Consider the following 21,754-nt stretch of genomic DNA (forward strand, 5'->3'; position numbering starts at 1 on the left):
CTTTTTCCAAAAAACACAAGTAGCTCAAATGGCTGCTAATGAATTTGATCAGAGTATGTGTAAGCATGAAATATATCTCAGATAAGATCTATTAGTGCTTAGAAGGACATCGTTGATAATATCTGTTACATGTCAGTGATATAAACAAATCATTTTCAGATGTATTGGCAAAATGTAAATGCATTTTTTCCTGCATGAGCTTTCTTCTTCCTGCATTAGTTTTCTTTTTCCACACTTTTAGGACAAGACATGACACACTGTAGGCTCCACTGCTGTGTTTTGTGCAGGCTGAGAGAAGTAGATGTGTTCCATGCCCCATCTCTATTGATGTCAGTAAGATCGGTTGGCATGCAGTCATACGCAGCAGAGGATGGCCCAAAACAGTCTGCTTTCACATACATTATTTATGCCGACCTCCACACCACTCCTCTCAATAAAGATGGTGCACAGAACGGATCCACTTCTCTCGGTCTGCAAAATTACACAGGCTGAGAACAGCAGAACCTATGCTCCATCTGCATTTTATACACATTACACAGCCATGAAACAGGGAGGTGTTTGGGCCAATTATATTATAAATATATCAGAAGACACCTAAAGCAGCCTGTAATTATACATAATAAATTCATTCAAGATTAATGACATATAAAATAAAGAATCTAATAGTTGGGAATAGCAAAATGTGATTTATTGTTAACTGATGTATTTTCAAGAATACCCAAACAAACTTATAGGATTTAAATTTCCAACACAATGCAAAAAAGCAAAGCCAAGGAAAGAGATAGTTTATTTTAAAGAGCACAACAAAGCGAAGCCCTCAAGTGACTTTTTAGAGCGTACAAATAGCACAATGCCCATAAAACATCTACTGAAATCCCTTCAGCCACGGGCAATGCCTAACATAGAATACATTACAGGCTTTGTGGGAGGCCTATCACAATAGCACTCATACAGATGAGAGGCATAGTCTGCAGAAGCATTTACCAAGGTAGAGTTGATAATTTTGTTTGCAGCTATAAAACGGTTGCACTGCTCTTGTTCTTAAAGGAAAACTATACCCCCAAAATGAATACTTAAGCAACAGGTAGTTTATATCAAATTGAATGACATATTAAAGAATCTTACCAAACTGGAATATATATTTACATAAATATTGCCCTTTTACATCTCTTGCCTTGAACCACCATTTTGTGACTCTATCTGTGCTGCCTCAGAGATCACCTGACCAGAAATACTACAACACTAACTGTAACAGGAAGAAGTGAGGAAACAAAAGGCAGAACTCTGTCTGTTAATTGGCTCATGTGACCTTACATGTGGTTTGTATGTGTGCACAGTGAATGTTACGATCTCAGGGGGCGGCCCTTATTTTTTAAAATGGCAATTTTCTATTTATGATTACCCAATGACACATACTACTAAAAAAGAATAATATTATGATAATGGTTCATTTACATGAAGCAGGGTTTTACACATGAGCTGTTTTACTCAGTATCTTTTAATAGAGACCTACATTGTTTGGGGGTATAGTTTTCCTTTAACAATCAAATAGGCTATATAGGGAACATATGGATATAATTAAAGAATTAAATTAGAGAAGACATACATGTAAGCTGGGGAAAGCTGGTAATACATTGGCTGATTGTTCCATGAGTGGATACTGGGTGATTCACAGGGATGGGCAAATGCTGCTTTTCCATTCTTTAGGCAAAATTATCAGATGTGGAGAAGCAAGAGGTGCCTTATTTGCCAATGTACCATGCATTCAAGGTGCACTCAAGGTGTAATTACATTTAAGATGTAAATACAGTTCCAGTACAAACAGATCAATTACTTTCCAAACTGAGCCTGAGCAGTCATCGGGCATAAAGGTCAAAATCATCAAAACTGCACAACTATATCTGGTACCTATAGGCAGAGTATGGGCTTTTTGACTGTCATGTTTCTCTTGAAAAGCACCACTGCCAACGATGAACTGAAAAATATATTTAAAAAAATTTAAAAATATACAAAATATTAGTCAAAAGTCACTATAATGTAATAATTTTGTGGTATTTTTTCGAATTTTTTTTAAATGTATTATATACATGCATTTATACAGTAAAAATAAAGAATTGGATGAAATGAATATTTATTTTTACTTTTTATGGAACAAATATTTTAGTATAAGTAAGGTTGGTCATATAAATCTTTATAGACAGGACCCAAAAGGAAGACAAATAAACGTCCTACTTGAAGTAGATAAACAATTAGCTTTACAAAGGTTAGCCAAAATTAAGCCAAATATCACATGTGGCACATGTCCTGGCATTACTGCTGCACCCTGTGCTGCTTATAGGACCTATCTACAGTATGCCTCTAATAAGTTTAGAGGTGTGTCGTTAAGATATAAACCAGATTTTTTCTCACTGTCAGACAGTGCCTCAGAGTTAATTTGCTCACAATGAATTCCCACATAAGAACAAAAATTAGATGTATGCCCATAGAACATGTGCCAATAGGGCAAGGGGTGGTCACCAAGATAAGGTTTTATTAAAAAGGCAGGCCTTTGGATCCATGGCACCTACTGGATTAAATGGACAGCTGGTTCTTAATTGCTTTTTGATATGAATTAGGGTTTTCTTCTGTATAGGCAGATGTATGTATGATTAATATGGAAATTGTAATAAGTTTGTTTGATGTGATGCTGAACAATTTGTAGCACTGGATTGGATTGATTTTATGCTCTAGGAATTACATTTGTATCTGCCATTTCTGGAAGCTATGTATTTGTTTTGGAACTAAAGGACTCTACTTGAAATGGACTTTTTCATACTTCTCACTTGTTCCACAGTGACACCTAGTGGTGAGGAAAGACTTTTCACTTGCATAATAGATATGTAGTTGATAACGTCATTTGGTTCCTTTTGGAGTCATTGAGTGGGTATAAATTGTATAACACTGTCGCTAGCAACTTATTCTTGATAAAGGCCTCAATTAAGGCTGAAATGTTGGATACACTGCGAGGCATTCTAATAAAGATAATTCTGCACCAAAGTTGGAGCAAGGGCCCATCTTGCCATTATAGATATATTAGGCCAAAGGGTACACACCATGTGAAGCAGCAAAATATGGGTGCTAGTACAAAAAATACAAAGGACCAAAGACATGCATTTAATTTTTTTTGTTTGCCAATTCTTTAAATCCTAGGAGTGCTGTCCTTGGTTCTATATATATATATATATATATATATATATATATATATATATATATATATATATATATATATATATATATATATATATATATATATATATATATATATATATATATATATATATATATATCACAAAAGCCATGACTATCCTGTAAATTATATCCTTATAAACAAAGGTGCTTATTGATGTCATCTGTTATAATCGGAGCTTAGTGATGTAATTTCTGTTACATGACTCACTGAAACTTGTGTATTATAATAAATAGAGTAACCTCAGTTGCAAAATACCAGGATATGGAGTTCCATGACCTTGTGCTTTTATATGGTCATGGAATGCCTCGGTAGCTTATAATATCCTTTTACTTTTACGAAAGGGGGTACTTTATTCACTATATTTAAAATCAGTATACAGCTTTATAAATTCTATAAGGTGATGTCTGGTTTCCGACTGTTAATGTGGCCTATTTTAAAGGGGTGGTTCGCATTTAAGTTAACTTTTGGTATGTTATAGAATGGTCAATTATAACCATGTTTTCAATCGGCCATCATTGTTTAGCTATTACAGTTTTTAAATGATTTGCCTTTTTCGTTTGTCTCTTTCCATCTGGGTTGGGTTCATTGACCCCAACTAAAAAACAAATGCACTGTAAGGCTACAAATGTATATTTATTGCAACTTTTTATTGCATATCTTTCTATTCAGATCTACCCAACTATTCACATTCCAGTCCCTAATACAAATCAATCTATGGTTGCTAGTGTAATTTGGACCCAAGCAACCTGCTGAATTAAAAGCTAAAAAACTAAAAAAAAAACACAAATAATAAAAAATTTAAATCAATTGTAAATTGTCTTAGTATATCACTCTACATCATACTAAAAGTTAACTAAAAGGTGCAACCTCTAGTTAGTCTTTTTTACGCCCACATGGCTTTATAAGTAGGTCCTTTAGGTGTACTGTGTATATATATATATGTTTTTTATTTCTGCCTTTTTCCCATTCAAAAAAAAAAAACGCTACTTTTATATACATGGGCACAAATGAACAAACATTTTCTGCAAGTTATAAAAACTTGCCCTTCAAAGTATGATGCCTTTTATTTGTAAAATAGCTTATTGGCTCCAGAGGGATCTTTATAAACCACGCTTTCAGAAACAAATTAAAAATAAAGTTTGTGTCATTTTAAAAAGGAGACTATATGGTCAAATGGGTGGTGGGAGAGTTTTCAAATTAAAAGATAATGCATGGTATTTATATCTTCTAAGAAATGGATTAGGTGTACTTGACAATAAACTAGAATTTTTATATTGACAAAAAGATATTCTTCTATAGTGAAAACTTTCTCTAAATAAATAGCCATAATTCCTGCACCTACATACATAAATTAAAGGGGTGGTTCAGCTTTGCGTTAACTTTAAGTGTGTTATAGAATGCCCAATGCTATGCAATTTTTCAATTGGTCTTCATCATTATTATTGTACTCATTTTTCTATCTAGGCCTTCTCCTATTCATATTTCAGTTTCATATGTCTATTACAATTTCTTTCAGCATTCTAAGAATATCCATGCTTGCAATTGGTATTCTGGCAGCATCTAGAAAAGCCATCCTTACCATAACTGACTGCTTTGGGCTTCTGAAGGGGAGCCTCACAGTTTGAGAACCAAAGGTGTACAAATTTAACATTACTGTCACGGAGTACAGATGTAGCATTTTTTCATTTTATGCAACCGTTGTACCAAGTCAGAGCCAATTGTGGTAACAAACATGGCGAGTGATCAAACGTGATGTAAATCCATGAGGTGACACTATTTTTCTTCATATGACACAAATTTTTACTGGGCCACAAAAAATTCTCTATGCAAAAAATAAAAAAAATTATTTCTGCCACCAGTACAGATTTATACTAGCTTAGGTACGATCAAGTACAAGTTTTGTAATTATGAAACAAATTAGAAAATATTTACTTAAAATGCAATACAGAGCTTTCGGGATATCGAGATTCTGTTAAAGGGGTTGTTCACCTTCAAACAACTAGTTGTTTTTAGATAGGTCACCAAAAATAAAGGCTTTTTCCAATTACTTTCTATTTTCTATGTGTCACCGTTTTTGAAATATTGAAGTGTAAAGTGTAATTTTCACCTTCTAAAGCAGCTCTGGGAGGGGGGGTACCCTGTAAACTGTTCTAAAGGTGGCCATAGACGTGAAGATTTACCTTCATTTCGGATGAACGTTCAGTGCCATTTTCCAACCTGCCACTAACCATTCAGATAAAATAAAGTAGTAAAAGAACAGATCAGACGATGTTCTGCCCCTGACAGCAATTGTACGAAAGATAGGTCCGACAAAAGCTGGTGACAGCCTCCCACTGATTGTCAGATCGGCAATAGATGCAGAGATATTATCTGTAGCCAACAGAAATTTTCTAACCTGTCGGCACGAAAAATGTGGGAACACTCCACACGGCTCGAATCTTTGCGTCTATGGCCAGCTTTAATTGATACATGTCTTATTTTTGTCCCTGCTGAGCAGAATCCCAGAGTTTAATTAGTTGGCTGTTAAAATTGATTCAATAGTTACTAATATTTCAGAGATGCTCAAAGGAATGAGGAGAGCAATCCAAATTCCAAAGCAGAATAACTGCTACAATGTGATTTATTAGCTACTACAAAACTACAGTGTTTTGTATTGCTAATAAATCACATTGTAGCAGTTATTCTGCTTTTGGATTGCTCTCCTTATTCCTTTGATTATATACTTATATTGAAGACTTGCAGTGAAGTCTTGGAGGAAAGAAGCACCACTACATTTAAGGCTTGGCAGTGCGCTGAAGTAACCTACTATAGATTTCAGAAATGCTGCTGAGAAATGTATCAACTCAATGTTGCAAAATTGTAACAGTTTAGAGTCTGCACCTGAATTACTGAGCTGCCAGACAAACACCAGAGACAGGGACATTCAACTTTTTCTACATTAAATATTCTGTATTTAATAGGGTTTCATTGCTAACCATTTATTTTAGAACAGTTCTGGTGGCTTGACGTGCAACTGTATACAGGTTATTGCAGATTTATATTTAGCTTTTTTCTTTAATTTCCAATTTGGTAAGACACTGAACTGTAAATATATGTTTACTTGGCTAAAATCACAGACATATGCGGTGCAGGAATTTGTGTCATTGATTGGATATTGATCATAGAAGAGATGGTAAGCCATAAAAAGCTCAGTCAATATTTTTAAATAAAGCAGGCACACCTATTTTAACAATCGACCCATGGCTGAGAATGTTAATAGGGCTAATCAATGGTGGTGCAAATTAATTAAGCCACTCACTTGTGAAGGTGATTTTAATGTGTTACCGCCCCCAATGCTCAATAACCAACAAAGTTTTGGAACAAATTGGTTTATTATATGTAAATATAAAAAAGTTTCAAGTACTTGAGGGCAGAGATATAATCTTTATTTTAGTCACTGCCATCACTAACTGGTATTCTGGAACTGCATTTTTGGATTATGACCAAAGGCTCTAGCCTGCCATGTCACACAGAACGCACTTCATTGGACTCCAAAACAGTCTGTTTAGCATAATATCGATCACTTCTATGACTGTGTTTAATGGCATAAAAATGTTTAATTGGGAAATGGGATGCAATGACTATTATGAACTATTATTGTTTTTGATAAATTTTGAGACACTAAGCAATAATTATTAATGAATTGATAAGCAAAGACCCATTCATCAATATATTTCTTTAACTAGCCTAATGTACCCTCTAAATTGGGCAAGTAATACTGATCAACTTGACAAATAAGTGGCCTTCAAAATGGCTTTGCAGGAATATTTGGGACAGAAAACCAAGGGCATGTCTACATACAAATGTATCTCAAGCAACTAAATGACAGTGGCATGCCTTTAACTCATACTGGAAATTTTAAACAATAACTACTTATATCCCAGATTTCCTTTTGTACAATTCCTGTGAGGTGTTCTGTCAGAAAGCATAACATCACAAAATAGGGGCTGAACATAAAGTAGTTACTGACATGTACAGTCATATGAAAAAGTTTGAGAACCCCTCTCAGCCTGCATAATAATTTACTCCACTTTCAACAAAAAAGAGAACAGTGGTATGTCTTTCATTTCCCATGAACATTTGAGTACTGCGGTGTTTTCTGAACCAATATATTTAGTGAAGCAGTATTCAGTTGTATGAAATTAAATCAAATGTGAAAAACTTGCTGTGCAAAAATTTGCTAATTTGAATGCATGTAACTGCTCAATACTGATTACTGGCAACATCAAATTGGTTGGATTAGCTTGTTAAGCCTTGAACTTCATAGGCAGGTGTGTCCAATCATGAGAAAAGGTATTTAAAGGAAAACTATACCCCCAAAATGAATACTTAAGCAACAGATTGTTTATATCAAATTGAATGACATATTAAAGAATCTTACCAAACTGGAATATATATTTACATAAATATTGCCCTTTTACATCTCTTGCCTTGAACCACCATTTCGTGACTCTTTGTGCTGCCTCAGAGATCACCTGACCAGAAATACTACAACACTAACTGTAACAGGAAGAAGTGAGGAAGCAAAAGGCAAAACTCTGTCTGTTAATTGGCTCATGTGACCTTACATGTGGTTTGTATGTGTGCACAGTGAATCTTACGATCTCAGGGGGCGGCCCTTATTTTTTAAAATGGCAATTTTCTATTTATGATTACCCAATGGCACATACTACTAAAAAAGTATATTATTATGATAATGGTTCATTTACATGAAGCAGGGTTTTACACATGAGCTGTTTTACTCAGTATCTTTTAATAGAGACCTACATTGTTTGGGGGGTATAGTTTTCCTTTAAGGTGGCCAATTGCAAGTTGTGCTTCTGTTTGACTCTCCTCTGAAGAGTGACAGCATGGGATCCTCAAAGCAACTCTCAACAGATCTGAAAACAAAGATAGTTCAGTATCCGAGCTTAGGGGAAGGCTACAAAAAGCTCTCTCAGAGGTTTAAACTGTCCGTTTTAAACTGTAAGGAATGTAATCAGGAAATGGAAGATCACAGGCACAGTTGCTGTCAATTCAATTCATGTGTGCTTCAAGAGTGGAAAACAACTCTTTCTTACACCAGGTTCAACAAAAGCAGCAGCACTCCGGTAATTTGAAAAAAGTGAATCTTTACTTAAAGTGCCAAGGCAACATTTTGGGCAGCATATGTGGAGGATTGTGAGAATGGTTACAGACAACCCAAAGATCACCTTCAAAGACCTGCAAGAACATCTTGCTGCAGATGGTGTATCTGTACATCGTTGTAAAATTCAGCGCAATTTGCACAAAGAACACCTGTATGGCAGGGTGATGAAAAAGAAGATCTTTCTGCACTCACGCCACAGATTCTCTTGTTGTATGCAAAAGCTCATTTAGATAAGCCACAGTCATTTTGAAACAAAGTGCTTTGGACTGATGAGACAAAAATTTAGTTATTTGGTTATAACAAAAAACGCTTTGCATGGTGGAAGAAGAACACCGCATTCCAAGAAAAACACCTGCTAACTATTGTCAAATTTGGAGGAGGTTCCATCATGATGTGGGGATGAGTGGCTAGTTCAGGGGCTGGTGCCCTTATTAAAGTTGAGGGTCGGATGAATTCAACAAATTCTTCAGGATAATGTTCAAGCATCAGTCACAAAGTTGAAGTTACGCAGGGGTTGGATATTCCAACAAGACAATGACCCTAAACACACTTGGAAATCTACAAAGGCATTTATGCAGAGGGAGAAGTACAATATACTGGAATGGCCGCCACAGTCCCCCGACTTGAATATCATGGAAAATCTATGGAATGATTTAAAGCAGGCTGTCCAGGCTCGGCAGCCATCAAATCTAACTGAAATTTAACTTACTAGGATTTTATGTATTTGCTAGTTATGTTTACCTTTATAACATATAAATTTACACTTCACTGGACATTAAAAAGGAAAGAAACATTTGGTTGCTACACAATTTCAGTGACACGGTTTCACTAAAATCCATGAGATTTCACACTGCACTGTACTGTAACAGTACATCAGTTCACACAAATGAAGGAGAAAAAACCCAGTAGCTTAATGTAGCCTCTCTGGGTAGAATACTACAACAAACATTTATAGAAAAATAAAACAAATGAAGACCATTGCAATTAGCCCAGTGAAAGGCTAAACTTCACTGGAGATTTTGGAGGATGGTGTCACATTGACAATACACATCCTACCAGCTGGATATTGTCGCATGGGTTGAAATATAATGGGACTGATAGAAAAATCTGATGTGTAAACCACATGAAACATATGCTATCCAACACGACACTTCTGTTGGATGGGAACGCAGCATGCATTCGGTCACTAATGATGTTGGAAAGATTTGTTTTTTCTGATTGAAATACATGACATAAACACATGACCAAAAGACTCCATATGACTTTATCTGATGTGACACTACATTACAGCTGCGGGGGTTCAGATTTCACAGCATCCTACAAAATTGTGTGTTGTTGTGTGGCTTTGCATGGTGTTGCATGGTAAGATCATATAAAATCTGATCTTCGAAATCTCCCATGGAGTTTAGCTCTAAAGTATATACCTGCTCTGTGCATGTTCAAAGTTAACACCTGTTATCAATGATGTTAATAAATGTAAATGTTTCCTTTGCATGGAACATTGAAGGGTTATTTTCTACTTTTGCCACAGGAGATGCAGTACTTATGGTTTGTTTAAGTAAGCTGTCAGTGCTGAATTTAAAATGCTTTATTTACACAGTTCATATTACCCCTTGGTTCTGTTGTGGCCACAATGAACTAAGTAAACAATATTTTATGATATTCCAGTAATGTCCATATAAAATGAAATCAGAGCTCATAATAAATGCATTAGTAATATCAATAATTTATTGTCGGCACTGAAAGTTTTTGCCGTTTGCAGACACTCATTTTTTTTCTACAAAACCCGATGGTTATTTGTTGATAGCTATTTGCTACTTTACAGAATATAAGTTATCTCAATATCTACTCAATATAATGTTACACCACTAATTAGAGAATCTGTTATTGATTAAGATTTAATATGCCAGAGGAGGGTTTTGCTGTGCACTACATAAAAGCAACGATCGCTAATTCAAGAATGGAGAATTCTTATGCAAAGTAGTTTAAATGTAATGATCTATTAATTTACTAGTGTTGCTAAAACTGGATAAATATACTCATATAGCAGTTTGTAATGTCTAGGAAGTAAAATGCTGGTTGGAGCAGCTGCCCATTTCAGACTTCAGCCGTCATAAATCTGGTGAGAATCACAACTATCACAGATCCATAAACAGGTATGAGACCTGTTATCGAGAATGATTGGGAGCTGTTTTTTTCCAGATAAGGGATCTTTCTGTAATTTAGATCTCCATACCTTAAATCTATTACCGTTTTATTCTTACAGAGAAAAATTAAATCAATTTATTATTTGATTAAAATGGAGTGTCTGGGAGATAGGCTCCCCATAATTCGTAACTTTCAAGATAATGAGTTTCTGGATAACGAGTCACAAATTAGGCCATAATAAAGCCTGCAAGTTCTAGTTCAAGCAACAAGATATTATTTATACTTCTGAAATCACTGGTATTATTGTGTCTTGTTTATCCTATCATTTCAATGCGTACATTTCCCTTTTATTATTTTTTTCTTTTGTTCTCTCACTTTGTTCAGCACCCATTCTCAGCAATTGTACAGCATTTCTAATTTGGTTAAAATAATTTAAAGGCCTGAACTTTGTCTGGGAAAAAAAGATAGGTGAAGTGTAAATTTACAAGTTAACTACCACAAACCCCAACATACAAGTAGTACAGGTATGGGACCTTTCATCCAGAATGCTCAGTACCTGGGGTTTTCCAGATAACAGATCTTTCCGTAATCTGGATCCCCTGTCGTTTGAAAGTATGATTGTTTCCCTGCACAGCAGTTAGGGGCCGTCTGAAGTTTCCTAACTGCAACTGTCAGAGCAAGTAAAACGAAGGGGGAATTTCACTGCATACAGTCAGGTTTACATCCCCTTAAAGGGTAAGTCCACACAGGGCGTTTTGGAGAGATTCGGTCGCCTGGCTGCTAATAGCCTCGTTTTTGTGGCAACCAATCTCCCCAAACGCCTTCCCTGACTCTGCACCAGCTAAAATGAAAAAAAAACTGGCACTAATAACACGCGGCGGTTCATTTTCCTGAAGTCGCCCGAAACTAAACGAGTTGATAGGTCGCCAGACGACCAAATCTCCCCAAGACGCCCTGTGTGGACTTACCCTTAAAGGGGATGTAAAGGCAAAAAAAAATGAATTCCCATTTTTACATTATTTTTTATAAGAAACCTGACTGTATGCAGTGAAATTCCCCCTTCGTTTTACTTGCTCTGACAGTTGCAGTCAGGAAACTTCAGACGGCCCCTAACTGCTGTGCAGGGAAACAATCATACTTTCAAACGACAGGGGGAGCCCCCACCTTACTTCCCAGAACTTTGTTTGTTTCCCTGTAACAACTGTGTAGATTTATATCCACAGTGCAGTCTGTATATTCTGATTATTAATCAGTCTTGCTGTACTGGCTTCTATGGCAGATATTATTTGACTTGTGCTGTTTTGATAATTTATGACGATCCCTAAACTTAAACTCCCAACTGAAGCCCAGACCACACTGAGCATGTGCATAGTCTTGATATTGCAAATATGTTTAACAAAGTTACGAGATAACAGCCCCCTACCCCTACTTTAAAAGCATAAATCATATTGGGCTTCGGCTGCAGTAAGTTCATGTCTATATTTAGTATACAAAATACAGCATTTCTAACATTATTCTATTTTAGACTTTAGTTGCCCTTTAAGTCAACTAGAAAATAATTTAAACATTAAATAAACCCAACGGGCTGGTTTTGCTTCCAATAAGAATTACGGTACCTCTTTGTTTGGATCAATTACAAGGCACTGTTTTATTATTACAGAGAAAAAGGTAATTATTTAAAAAATTTGATTATTTGGATAAAATTTAGTCTATGGGAGATGGCCTTTCTGAAATTCAGAGCTTTCTGGATAACGGGTTTCCGTATAACGGATCCCATACAATATTCATACAAAATCAAATTGCGAATGTCAGCTTTGATATGACAACCAAAAGTCTTAATGGTGGTTGTGATAGAAAGTCATAAGCAGAGTATTCTGGCTTTTAATTACCAGCAAACAGTCACAGTATATTAGATTAGTACTTCATTAATTTAATTACAGAAATGTAATAACCTAATCTAATATCCTTTACCCAAATGACCCATAGTAATATAGATTAGTTTTCTCATTTTAAATGCAGCTAAATGCAATACTAGTGGCATCATGGCAGAAAATATGTAATTCTACATTATATTTAAAAAAAAAAAAAAAAAAAAAGAGAAAAAAAAAAAAGAGAAAAAAAGAGAGAGAGAGAGAGAGAGAGAGAGAGAGAGAGAGAGAGAGAGAGAGAGAGAGAGAGAGAGAGAGAGAGAGAGAGAGAGAGAGAGAGAGGCGAGATTGCTCTGAAAACCCATTCCTGGCATCGATACCATATCTCCATATCTTTCAAAACAAAAGTAGCAGTACTGGTCTACATACCCAATGTTTTTTTTTCCTGTGCTTTTATTTCTTTATTGATGTGTACTGCATGGACTGGTTGAAATTATTTTCAAAAGAAACCATTAAAGGTATGCTAATGACTATGAAATGTGACAGATGCTGAGGAAATAGGCCTGTTGGCTCAGGCACAGCACCATTAACTATCTATCATAAAGTGCTCTGAACTTGCTCATTTATTACAACTGTGTAGCCTACAGGGAAGAAACAGCACGGGGTGTTCACTCTCGAAGGCAAAATCATACAACACTTACTTATCCTAATGTTCAGATCCCTACTGTTTATCTGCATGAAAATTAGAAAAATGAGAAGTTAGAAATATTGTTTTACAATCGTGATTTGAATATAATGGTTGACGGACACTGTGCATCAGAAAAATACCTTTTTTTTTACCTTTCTGCTGCATAGAAGAGCACTGTAAAGGTAAAATACATCTCATAATCTTAGTTTGGAATGGAACATGATATTCAAAGGATTCTATGAATGTAATAGATATGTAAAAGATGGAAGACTCGAGAGCAAGCTGTGGAACTACCCCTGCTACCCAAAATTAGTTTAATACTAATTAGTTACATACAATCTATTATTAGGTTGTATCATCCTGATATGTAACATAGTAACATAGTAAGTTAGGATGAAAAAAGACACACGTCCATCAAGTTCAACATTTTTACTCTATTTTAACCTGCCTAACTGCTAGTTGATCCAGAAGAAGGCAAGAGGAGGCCTCTCCCATTTGCCTCTGAGGGGAAAACAATTCCTTCCTGAATCCAAAATGGCAATCGGACTAGTCCCTGGATCTACTTGCACTATGAGCTATCTCCCATGTGTTATATTATAAAAGGCATGTCTTCACAGAATACAAGTTATTGCAGTTTTCTTATGCTTTATGCCTGCTTTTTTATTTAAAAAAAAAAATCAGAACTGAGGCATTCATATGAGAATGTTGGTGAAGGATTCATGAAGAGAACTTTTTACTACCTAGACAAAATGTTTGTCAGGTAGAACATTGTTTAATGCAATGCCTGCATTGTCAGATGTCATTTGTGAAGACAAAACCTGACAACTTTGCCATATGTCTTTTGTTGTTAGCTGTCAAGCATGGATTCCTTCAACTAATGACAAGCAAGAAAAGAGGGAAATTGCACATTTGTATTTATAACACAAAGAGGGAAGATGCCCCCTCTCCAAAATACTGTACAACACTAAATAAACTAGGTATTTATACAGAACTAAATGATCAGAATTAAAAAATCTCTAGTAAAGTAGACTACATATTACCCTGACTTCTAAAAAAAAAAAAATCTGATTAAATAACATGTATTGAAATATTGGCCCACAATCTGTTGTTGACCTACAAACCCTAGTAAAGAAGACTGATAGGACTGGGAGAACGAATAACAACTAAATGGATGAAGGTTGTTCAAAATGGACACAGAAAAAATGAAAATCTCTAATTAATGCAGCTGGCAAAATTACATGTAATTTTTTGGTCAAAGAACTCTGATAAGTCAGGCCAACATGACTTTTCCATTTGCTAGAACTGTCCATTCTTAAAGGAAAACTATATCCCCCCCCAAACAATGTAGTTCTCTATAAAAAGATATTGCATAAAACAGCTCATATGTAAAACCATGCTTCATGCAAATAAACCATTTTCATAATAATAAACTTTTTTAGTAGTATGTGCCATTGGGTAACCAAAAATAGAAAATTGCCATTTTAAAAAATAACGGCCGCCCCCTGGGATCCTACGATTCACTGTGCACACAAACATACCAAACAAACCATACATGTTAGGTCACATGAACCAATTAACAGACATTGTTGTGTCTTTTGCTTCCACACTTCCTGTTACAGTTACAGTTGTAGTTTTTCTGGTCAGGTGATCTCTGAGGCAGCACACAGACCATCACAAAATGGTGGCTCAAGGCAAGAGCAATATTCACTTAAATATATATTCCAGTTTGGTAAGATTCTTTAATATGTCACTTAATATGATGTAATCTGTTGCTTAAGTATTCATTTTAGGGATATAGTTTTCCTTTAAGCAAATAAAACAGGTTTTAAATGTAAATACCAACTGCTAGGTATTTCAGAGACTGTAGTCTCTGAAAATAAGCCTGTTGTATATTCATTTGCTGGTAAGTGAAATGTGCTATGAAGGATCTGGTTGTGCCGCAGGACCTTTAATAAGGCATTAAATACTGTATCACAATAAATACAGTGATATCAATGAGTTCTATCATGTGTATTTGTTTCCTTTAGCAGAATAATACACAAACATAGTGTTTACTGTTAAATACCCATTTTATGCACCAAAGCACAACTAGGCACCCCCTATATACTCCCTATTCCTTCCAGGGACAGACAAATCAGACATGGAAAATCCAGACTGCTTAGTGTGGTATAAGTGCCCCAAGCCACCTGGTCGGTATTTCAGTCAAGACCGTGCCGTTATTACAAATTTACCTGCAATCTATCATAACTTTCTCTTTGCATATTATTTATAATTTTGTCAAAAAAGTATTTGCCCAATGCTGTTACATTGCCCATCTCATCCCCATGTTACTCTATGAAGGGGTTGCCATATTTGTGCAACAGTTATCCCTTAGCATTAGAATCTCTAACAGATTGAGAAGGGACAGTCAGATTGGTAAAACATTTAGGTTTAGGAACTTCAAGTGTCAATTACTTACAAAAGCAGCCCTATCAGTGAAAAATTACCAACATGCCCTATAGGTAACTTTTAATGTACATTTGAATAGTAGACTTTTAGTGTCAGTATCACTTTAATCGCCTCCAGCCAAAGCAAAGTTGCCTTGTGATGAAACTCGGGGTACTATGCAATGCACAAGTAACTAACAAGTATTCTTAATGTTATTTTCCTTGTCATTTAAACAAATAAGGTTGCTGCTTAATTCCAAGACTGGTGAATTTCTCCATACATTGCAAAAGGTAGTATAGTCTGCTTACACTATTGACATGATGTGCAACAGCACTTAAAGGAAAACTATACCCCCCAAACAATGTAGGTCTCTATTAAAAGATACTGAGTAAAACAGCTCATGTGTAAAACCCTGCTTCATGTAAATGAACCATTATCACAATAATAATATACTTTTTTAGTAGTATGTGCCATTGGGTAATCATAAATAGAAAATTGCCATTTTAAAAAATAAGGGCCACCCCCTGAGATCGTAAGATTCATTGTGTACACATACAAACCACATGTAAGGTCACATGAGCCAATTAACAGACAGAGTTCTGCCTTTTGCTTCCTCACTTCTTCCTGTTACAGTTAGTGTTGTAGTATTTCTGGTCAGGTGATCTCTGAGGCAGCACAGATAGTGTCACGAAATGGTGGTTCAAGGCAAGAGATGTAAAAGGGCAATATTTATGTAAATATATATTCCAGTTTGGTAAGATTCTTTAATATGTCATTCAATTTGATATAAACTATCTGTTGCTTAAGTATTCATTTTGGGGGTATAGTTTTCCTTTAATTCACAACAATAGTAGGAGTATAACCTCTTTTATAATGTTAAGCATGAATCTCTTTACAACTTTAAACAGCTTGCTGCCGTTTATATAATCACATTTTGCCTTCTGGCTATGCGTTTCCAACATATGATAACAAAAGCATTTAAAATTACTCATTCGCCTAAAGATAATTAATAAGTGAAATGATCCTTGTAATAGCCACTCTGAATTATATTAAGTAATTCTACTCTTCAAGGCCCACCATTTAAAAAAAAAAGGGACTTTATGAAACCAGCAGCTGTCATTTTACAAAGACACCACAGGTGTATTGTGCTTTTGGAAATTCTTCCTTAAAAAATGTTTATTGTATGTAATACACTAAGTAAAATACTGTATGTATCTAGAAATATATCAAAGGCAACAATACAAACATACAATGCATCATTTATTAAATGTGGGAGCCTTGGAAAGGCAGTAAGAAGAGGATGATGTGCATAATGAAACCATGCTCTTAAAGAAGAAATAAAACCTAAAAAATAAATATAGCTAAAAATGCCACATTTTATTTACTGAACTTGTTGCACCAGCCTATAGTTTCATCTTGTCAATAGCAGCAATGATCCAGGACTTCAAACTTGTCACAGGGGTCACCATCTTGGAAAGTGTCTGCAACACTCTTATGTTCAGTGGGCTCTGAGCAGCTGTTGAGAAGCTAAGCTTAGGGGTCGTCACAAATTATCAAGAAGAAAATGAGGTTGGTCTGTAATATAAGCTGATGCTACAAGGCTGATAATTAAATTCTCATGCTAGTTGTACTGGTTTATGTGCTGCCATGTAGTAATTATCCGTACTAATTACTAATCAGCCTGATATTGTGCCATTTATATTCTATGTGTACAGTACATTGTAAAAGAAAATAATATGGGGAGCTACTGGGGCATCTTTGGACTGGAGGCCCAGATCTTTCCTGCTAAATGGCTGTGGTTGCCTTGGGCTGGTATAGGAGCTCAAAACATAATGAACAATATTTCTACCCTACTTCTTTAGTTAAGCTTTACTTCTCCTTTAAAAATGTGTTCATGAAATCAATGACAAGACAAGTGAAATAGATGTTAATAAAGGGCCCATTCACATATGAATCTTCTTTAATATAATAAAGAAAGAATGAAACGTATAAACAGCAAAAACTTGACCAAATCTAGGGAGAACGTATAATACTAAGTGCTTAAATCATCAGGGTAATTCAAAATGTAAAATACAGTAGGTCTATTCTTAATTGCCGGGAGGAAACAATTACGGTATATTATAAAGAAATGGTTCAGAGTTAACAGAAAGATTAGATCAAACAAGTGGAGATTACAGTTTTAGTCTAAAAGTAGCATTCAGAATACTATCTTACTGAAAGTGAATTAGATAACTCTGAACATTTTGTACCATCATGCTTGGTAAGTTGCTATGCTGAACTTTGTTAGCAAATTCTGTATTTTATTACTTCTTTTTAAATTGTTGTGAGGTTTAGTAACACATGTACCATTTATCTATACCAGGTCATACCAGAAGGGGCAAGTCTACAGAAAAATGAAGTAGTTTGCCCAATTTGCTACAGCAAAACATATAGCAGGTAATAATTTTGTATGCCGAAAATAGACTAGGACAATCAGGTTCTATACACGCAAATTTAGATCTCTGCACCTTGCGCCTAGGAAGTTCTGAATGAGAAGGATGTGGGTTGATTGGAACCCAGAAGCGACCCTAGCTTGTAAGATTTACAATCAGTGGCAGATAGTAGTTTTTACACCCCGTTTGTTAATGTTATGATCTAAACCTTATACTCGACTGCATACCATACATTTTAACTCTACCTTGGAAACTCCAAGCTTTAGAAATTAAAGGTGATAAGGAGGTAACTGCATAGGTTTTTTTTACCATAGCATGGCATATTGTTCCTATTTAAAAACAAATTATTTTGGTTACTGTAAATGAGCGTAAGTGGATTTCAGCACAGAATTGGGAGATGCATTAATTAGTCTTCCTATTAAATAGGATTATTGATGGGTTAGCAAATACACATTTATGGTTATCAAATAATAAGTATTAAGTTAGGAAGCCCGTAGCAAACTACAACAAATATGACCGGTAACATTCATGGAAACTAATTACTAGTCATATATTTCATATGGACCGGTGGCAATCATACTAAATTATGGATGCGTTAATCCATGGTATTCACCAGAGCTGTGGAGTCAGAAGCAGTTTGGGTATCTGGAGTCAGAGTCACCAAAAATGTATTGACTCCAACTTCGAATAACTTTAAATACATGTACTCAAAATAATCAAATCAGATTTAAGAATTTCTATGAAGGAGGATATGACAGAAACAATTCTGTTTCTAAAATACTTTAGTTCATTTTGGATTGTATTTAATAGCTATTCTTTTAGGTTTTCCAGTTGGGGCTGGTTTATGTAGTTTAACTTTGATTTTGGTTTATAATTACCAAAGGATATTATTTTTATTTTTGCCATTTGACAGTGATAAAATGCCTTGTATGTTGTGTCCTTAACTTCTTTCAATCAACATGGAAATTACATTAGCAACAGTAACACCAAAAAAATTAAAGTGTTCTAAAATAATTAACATATAATATGCTGTTAGAATGCACTGGTAAAAGTTGTGTGTTTGCTTCAGAAAGACTAGTATAGTTTATATAAACAAGATGCTGTGTGGTAATGGGGGCAGCCATTCAAGCTGCTGGTAAAAAAAAAAAGTAGAAAAGACACAGGTTACATTGCACATAGATGAGCCCTTTCCAATACAAATTTGTTTTATTTTATATCTGCTATGTAACCTTGGTCTTTTCTTCTTTTATCCGGCAGCTTGAGTGGCTGCCCCAATGGTCACACAGCAGCTTGTTTATATAAACTTTAGTAGTCTTCTGAAGCAAACACAGCAGTTTTTACCAGTGCAGATCATCAGTACATTATATATCAATTACACTTTTGGATCATCAGTACATTATATATCAATTACACTTTTGGTTTTTGGCGTTACTGTTCTTTAAAAACAGAGTTGGAGTCAGAAGTACCATAAACTGAGGAGTCGGAGTTGAAGGATTTATGTACCGACTCCACAGCCCTGGTATTCAACAGATATTTATTAAACTATTACATTTTCTCTGGGTGTTGTATATTCATACATAGAAATATTCAGCCAGAGAATTTTGGAGAACATGGGCAGTCAAAATGACATTCACATGGACATACATTGAGCAGTAATAGGTGGTCCTCTTCACAAAAATTTTGAAGCAAGTGACCAAAAATCCATGCTGTCAGTCAGGGAGCTTGTTGTTAAAAAATGATTAGGTGCAGTGATAGCTGGAAATGGGCATTTTGTTGACTGCTGACTGACGCTGTTTTACATTGAGTGGCAGCAGCAGACAAAATATCCAATATGCCACTACCCTAATGGGAATAGCAATCCTATAATGACCTTTTTCGATGTTGAGCTTTTTTTAAATTAATCTGGTTGCTATATTTCAGTGACTTACTAATGCAATTTTCCTCATTAATCTACAGCAGTATTATTATTACTTTTTTTACTTATCAGTCCATCTGCAATCATTTGTTACTTTGCACTTCAAATCATTGCCCTGCTGCTGTGGTCAGTGACCCAGCAACCCAATCACACTGTAGCTTAAAATGGTAGACTGGCAGCAGATATTAAGTTAGTGCAAAGTCTCACAGGCATAACAATGCTGGGCTAGTAGGCTGAGAATATTACTGTTCTGGATGTGGGCAGCACCAATACAGAGCAGCAAAAAGTAATTATGGAGAGGCAAAAAAGCCCCATTGTAAAGTTTCTATTCAGTGTGTTTTACATACATGCTCAATATTGTGAATTATTCATTTAATCACAAAGAGAGGCTACAGCCTTTGGAAAAATCTCTTTGCAAAAATAGCAGCATCAACACACAGGGAACTGTAAAGGTCTGCTTATCATTTCAGCCAATGACAATTATTGCACACCATAACAGTAATTTGTTTTAGTTCACTTGTGCAACTGTCTAGTGACATGACCATTTGTATTCTTAAAGGGGAACTATTGCGAAAATGAATATTTAATATAAGATTCATCATACTGAAATAGGAAACTCTCTAAATATAATCAATTAAAAATCCTGAACCATTTCAGAAATAATAAAGTTGCTCTTCACTCTTTCCCTCTCAGCATCTTTTTCTCTTTGTTTTGTCTTCTTGAAGGAGTTGGGAGTCTGATTTCGAATGACAGTTGAATGACAGTTGAATCCAATATATATTTTAGGGGGCTCATTTTGCCTAAAAGACCCCTTGTCCAGAAAACCCCTGTACATAAAGGAAGAAAGACTGCACTAACATTTTCTGATTGTGCCTATTATTATTAAAGGCGAGGTTCACCTTTAAGTTAACATTTAGAATGTTATAGAACGGCTAATTCCAAGCAACTTTTCAATTGGCCTTGATTTTTTCTGTATTCTTTTTGAATTGCATGCCTTTTTCTTCTAACTGTTTCCAGCTTTCAAATGGAGGTCTTTGACCCATCTAATAAACAAATGCTGTAAGGCTACAAATGTATTGTTATTGGTAAAAAACAAATGCTGTAAGGCTACAAATGTATTGTTATTGGTAATCTTTATTCTTATTTAAATTAGTGCATTGTTAGTAGAGAAATTTGGACACTAGCAACCAGATTTCTGAAATTGCAAACCAGAGAGCTGCTGAATATAAAGCTAAATAACGCAAAAACACACAGCAAAAGGTCTCAGAATATTACTCTCTAGATCATAGTTAAAAGGGAACAACTCCTTTAACCACAAAATATTTATATAGATTTAAAAAAATAAATATGTTTCAATTCAAACACTGATTCTGATTAAATATTTACACATGGTTAACATGATTAAGGCAAAAACAAAGATTGCTCAAGCTCATTTTAAATTAGGTCATAAATGTAGATTTTCAGGTTTAGCACAAAAAACTGATCAATCTTTATATGTTAGATTTCTATAAAGGCAGCTTCCATAAAAATGTACTCACAAAAGTCTTTGCTTTAAGGCGTTCATCCTCTGCCGCAGCCTTCTCTCGCAGTACAGCCCTTGTAAGTTGCTCATTTGAAGCATTACGTTCTCGTTCTATAGCTTTCCCAATTTCCTCATGCACAATCAGTTTTTCATGTTCCAGTCTGCAACGTTAAGTAAATACAGAATCAGAACATTTCAATAAGTGCTAAAACTTTTCTTACAACAATAGTTTTACCTAATTGGTACGCTTGTTGATTATAATCATAATGTTAATGTACCTGTAGAATTCATTGCAGACTGTTCCTGATTAATTAAACTTTGCCATGTGTAGTTCTGCTTTTCAGCCTATATACTACTC

The 21,754-nt window shown here is 35.2% G+C and overlaps 1 protein-coding gene across 2 annotated transcripts in view; it reads right to left on the reverse strand.

Moving 5' to 3' along the window:
• Window positions 1-21,754, reverse strand: part of chchd3.L (coiled-coil-helix-coiled-coil-helix domain containing 3 L homeolog) — a 61,605-nt gene that overhangs the window by 25,287 nt on the left and 14,564 nt on the right. For both annotated transcript variants that reach the window (XM_041585063.1, NM_001092036.1), the window contains 1 exon segment: window positions 21,413-21,557. In XM_041585063.1, the coding sequence (XP_041440997.1) occupies window positions 21,413-21,557 (145 nt within the window).

The sequence above is a fragment of the Xenopus laevis genome, chromosome 3L, assembly GCF_017654675.1.
Source record: "Xenopus laevis strain J_2021 chromosome 3L, Xenopus_laevis_v10.1, whole genome shotgun sequence".
NCBI lineage: Eukaryota > Metazoa > Chordata > Amphibia > Anura > Pipidae > Xenopus > Xenopus laevis.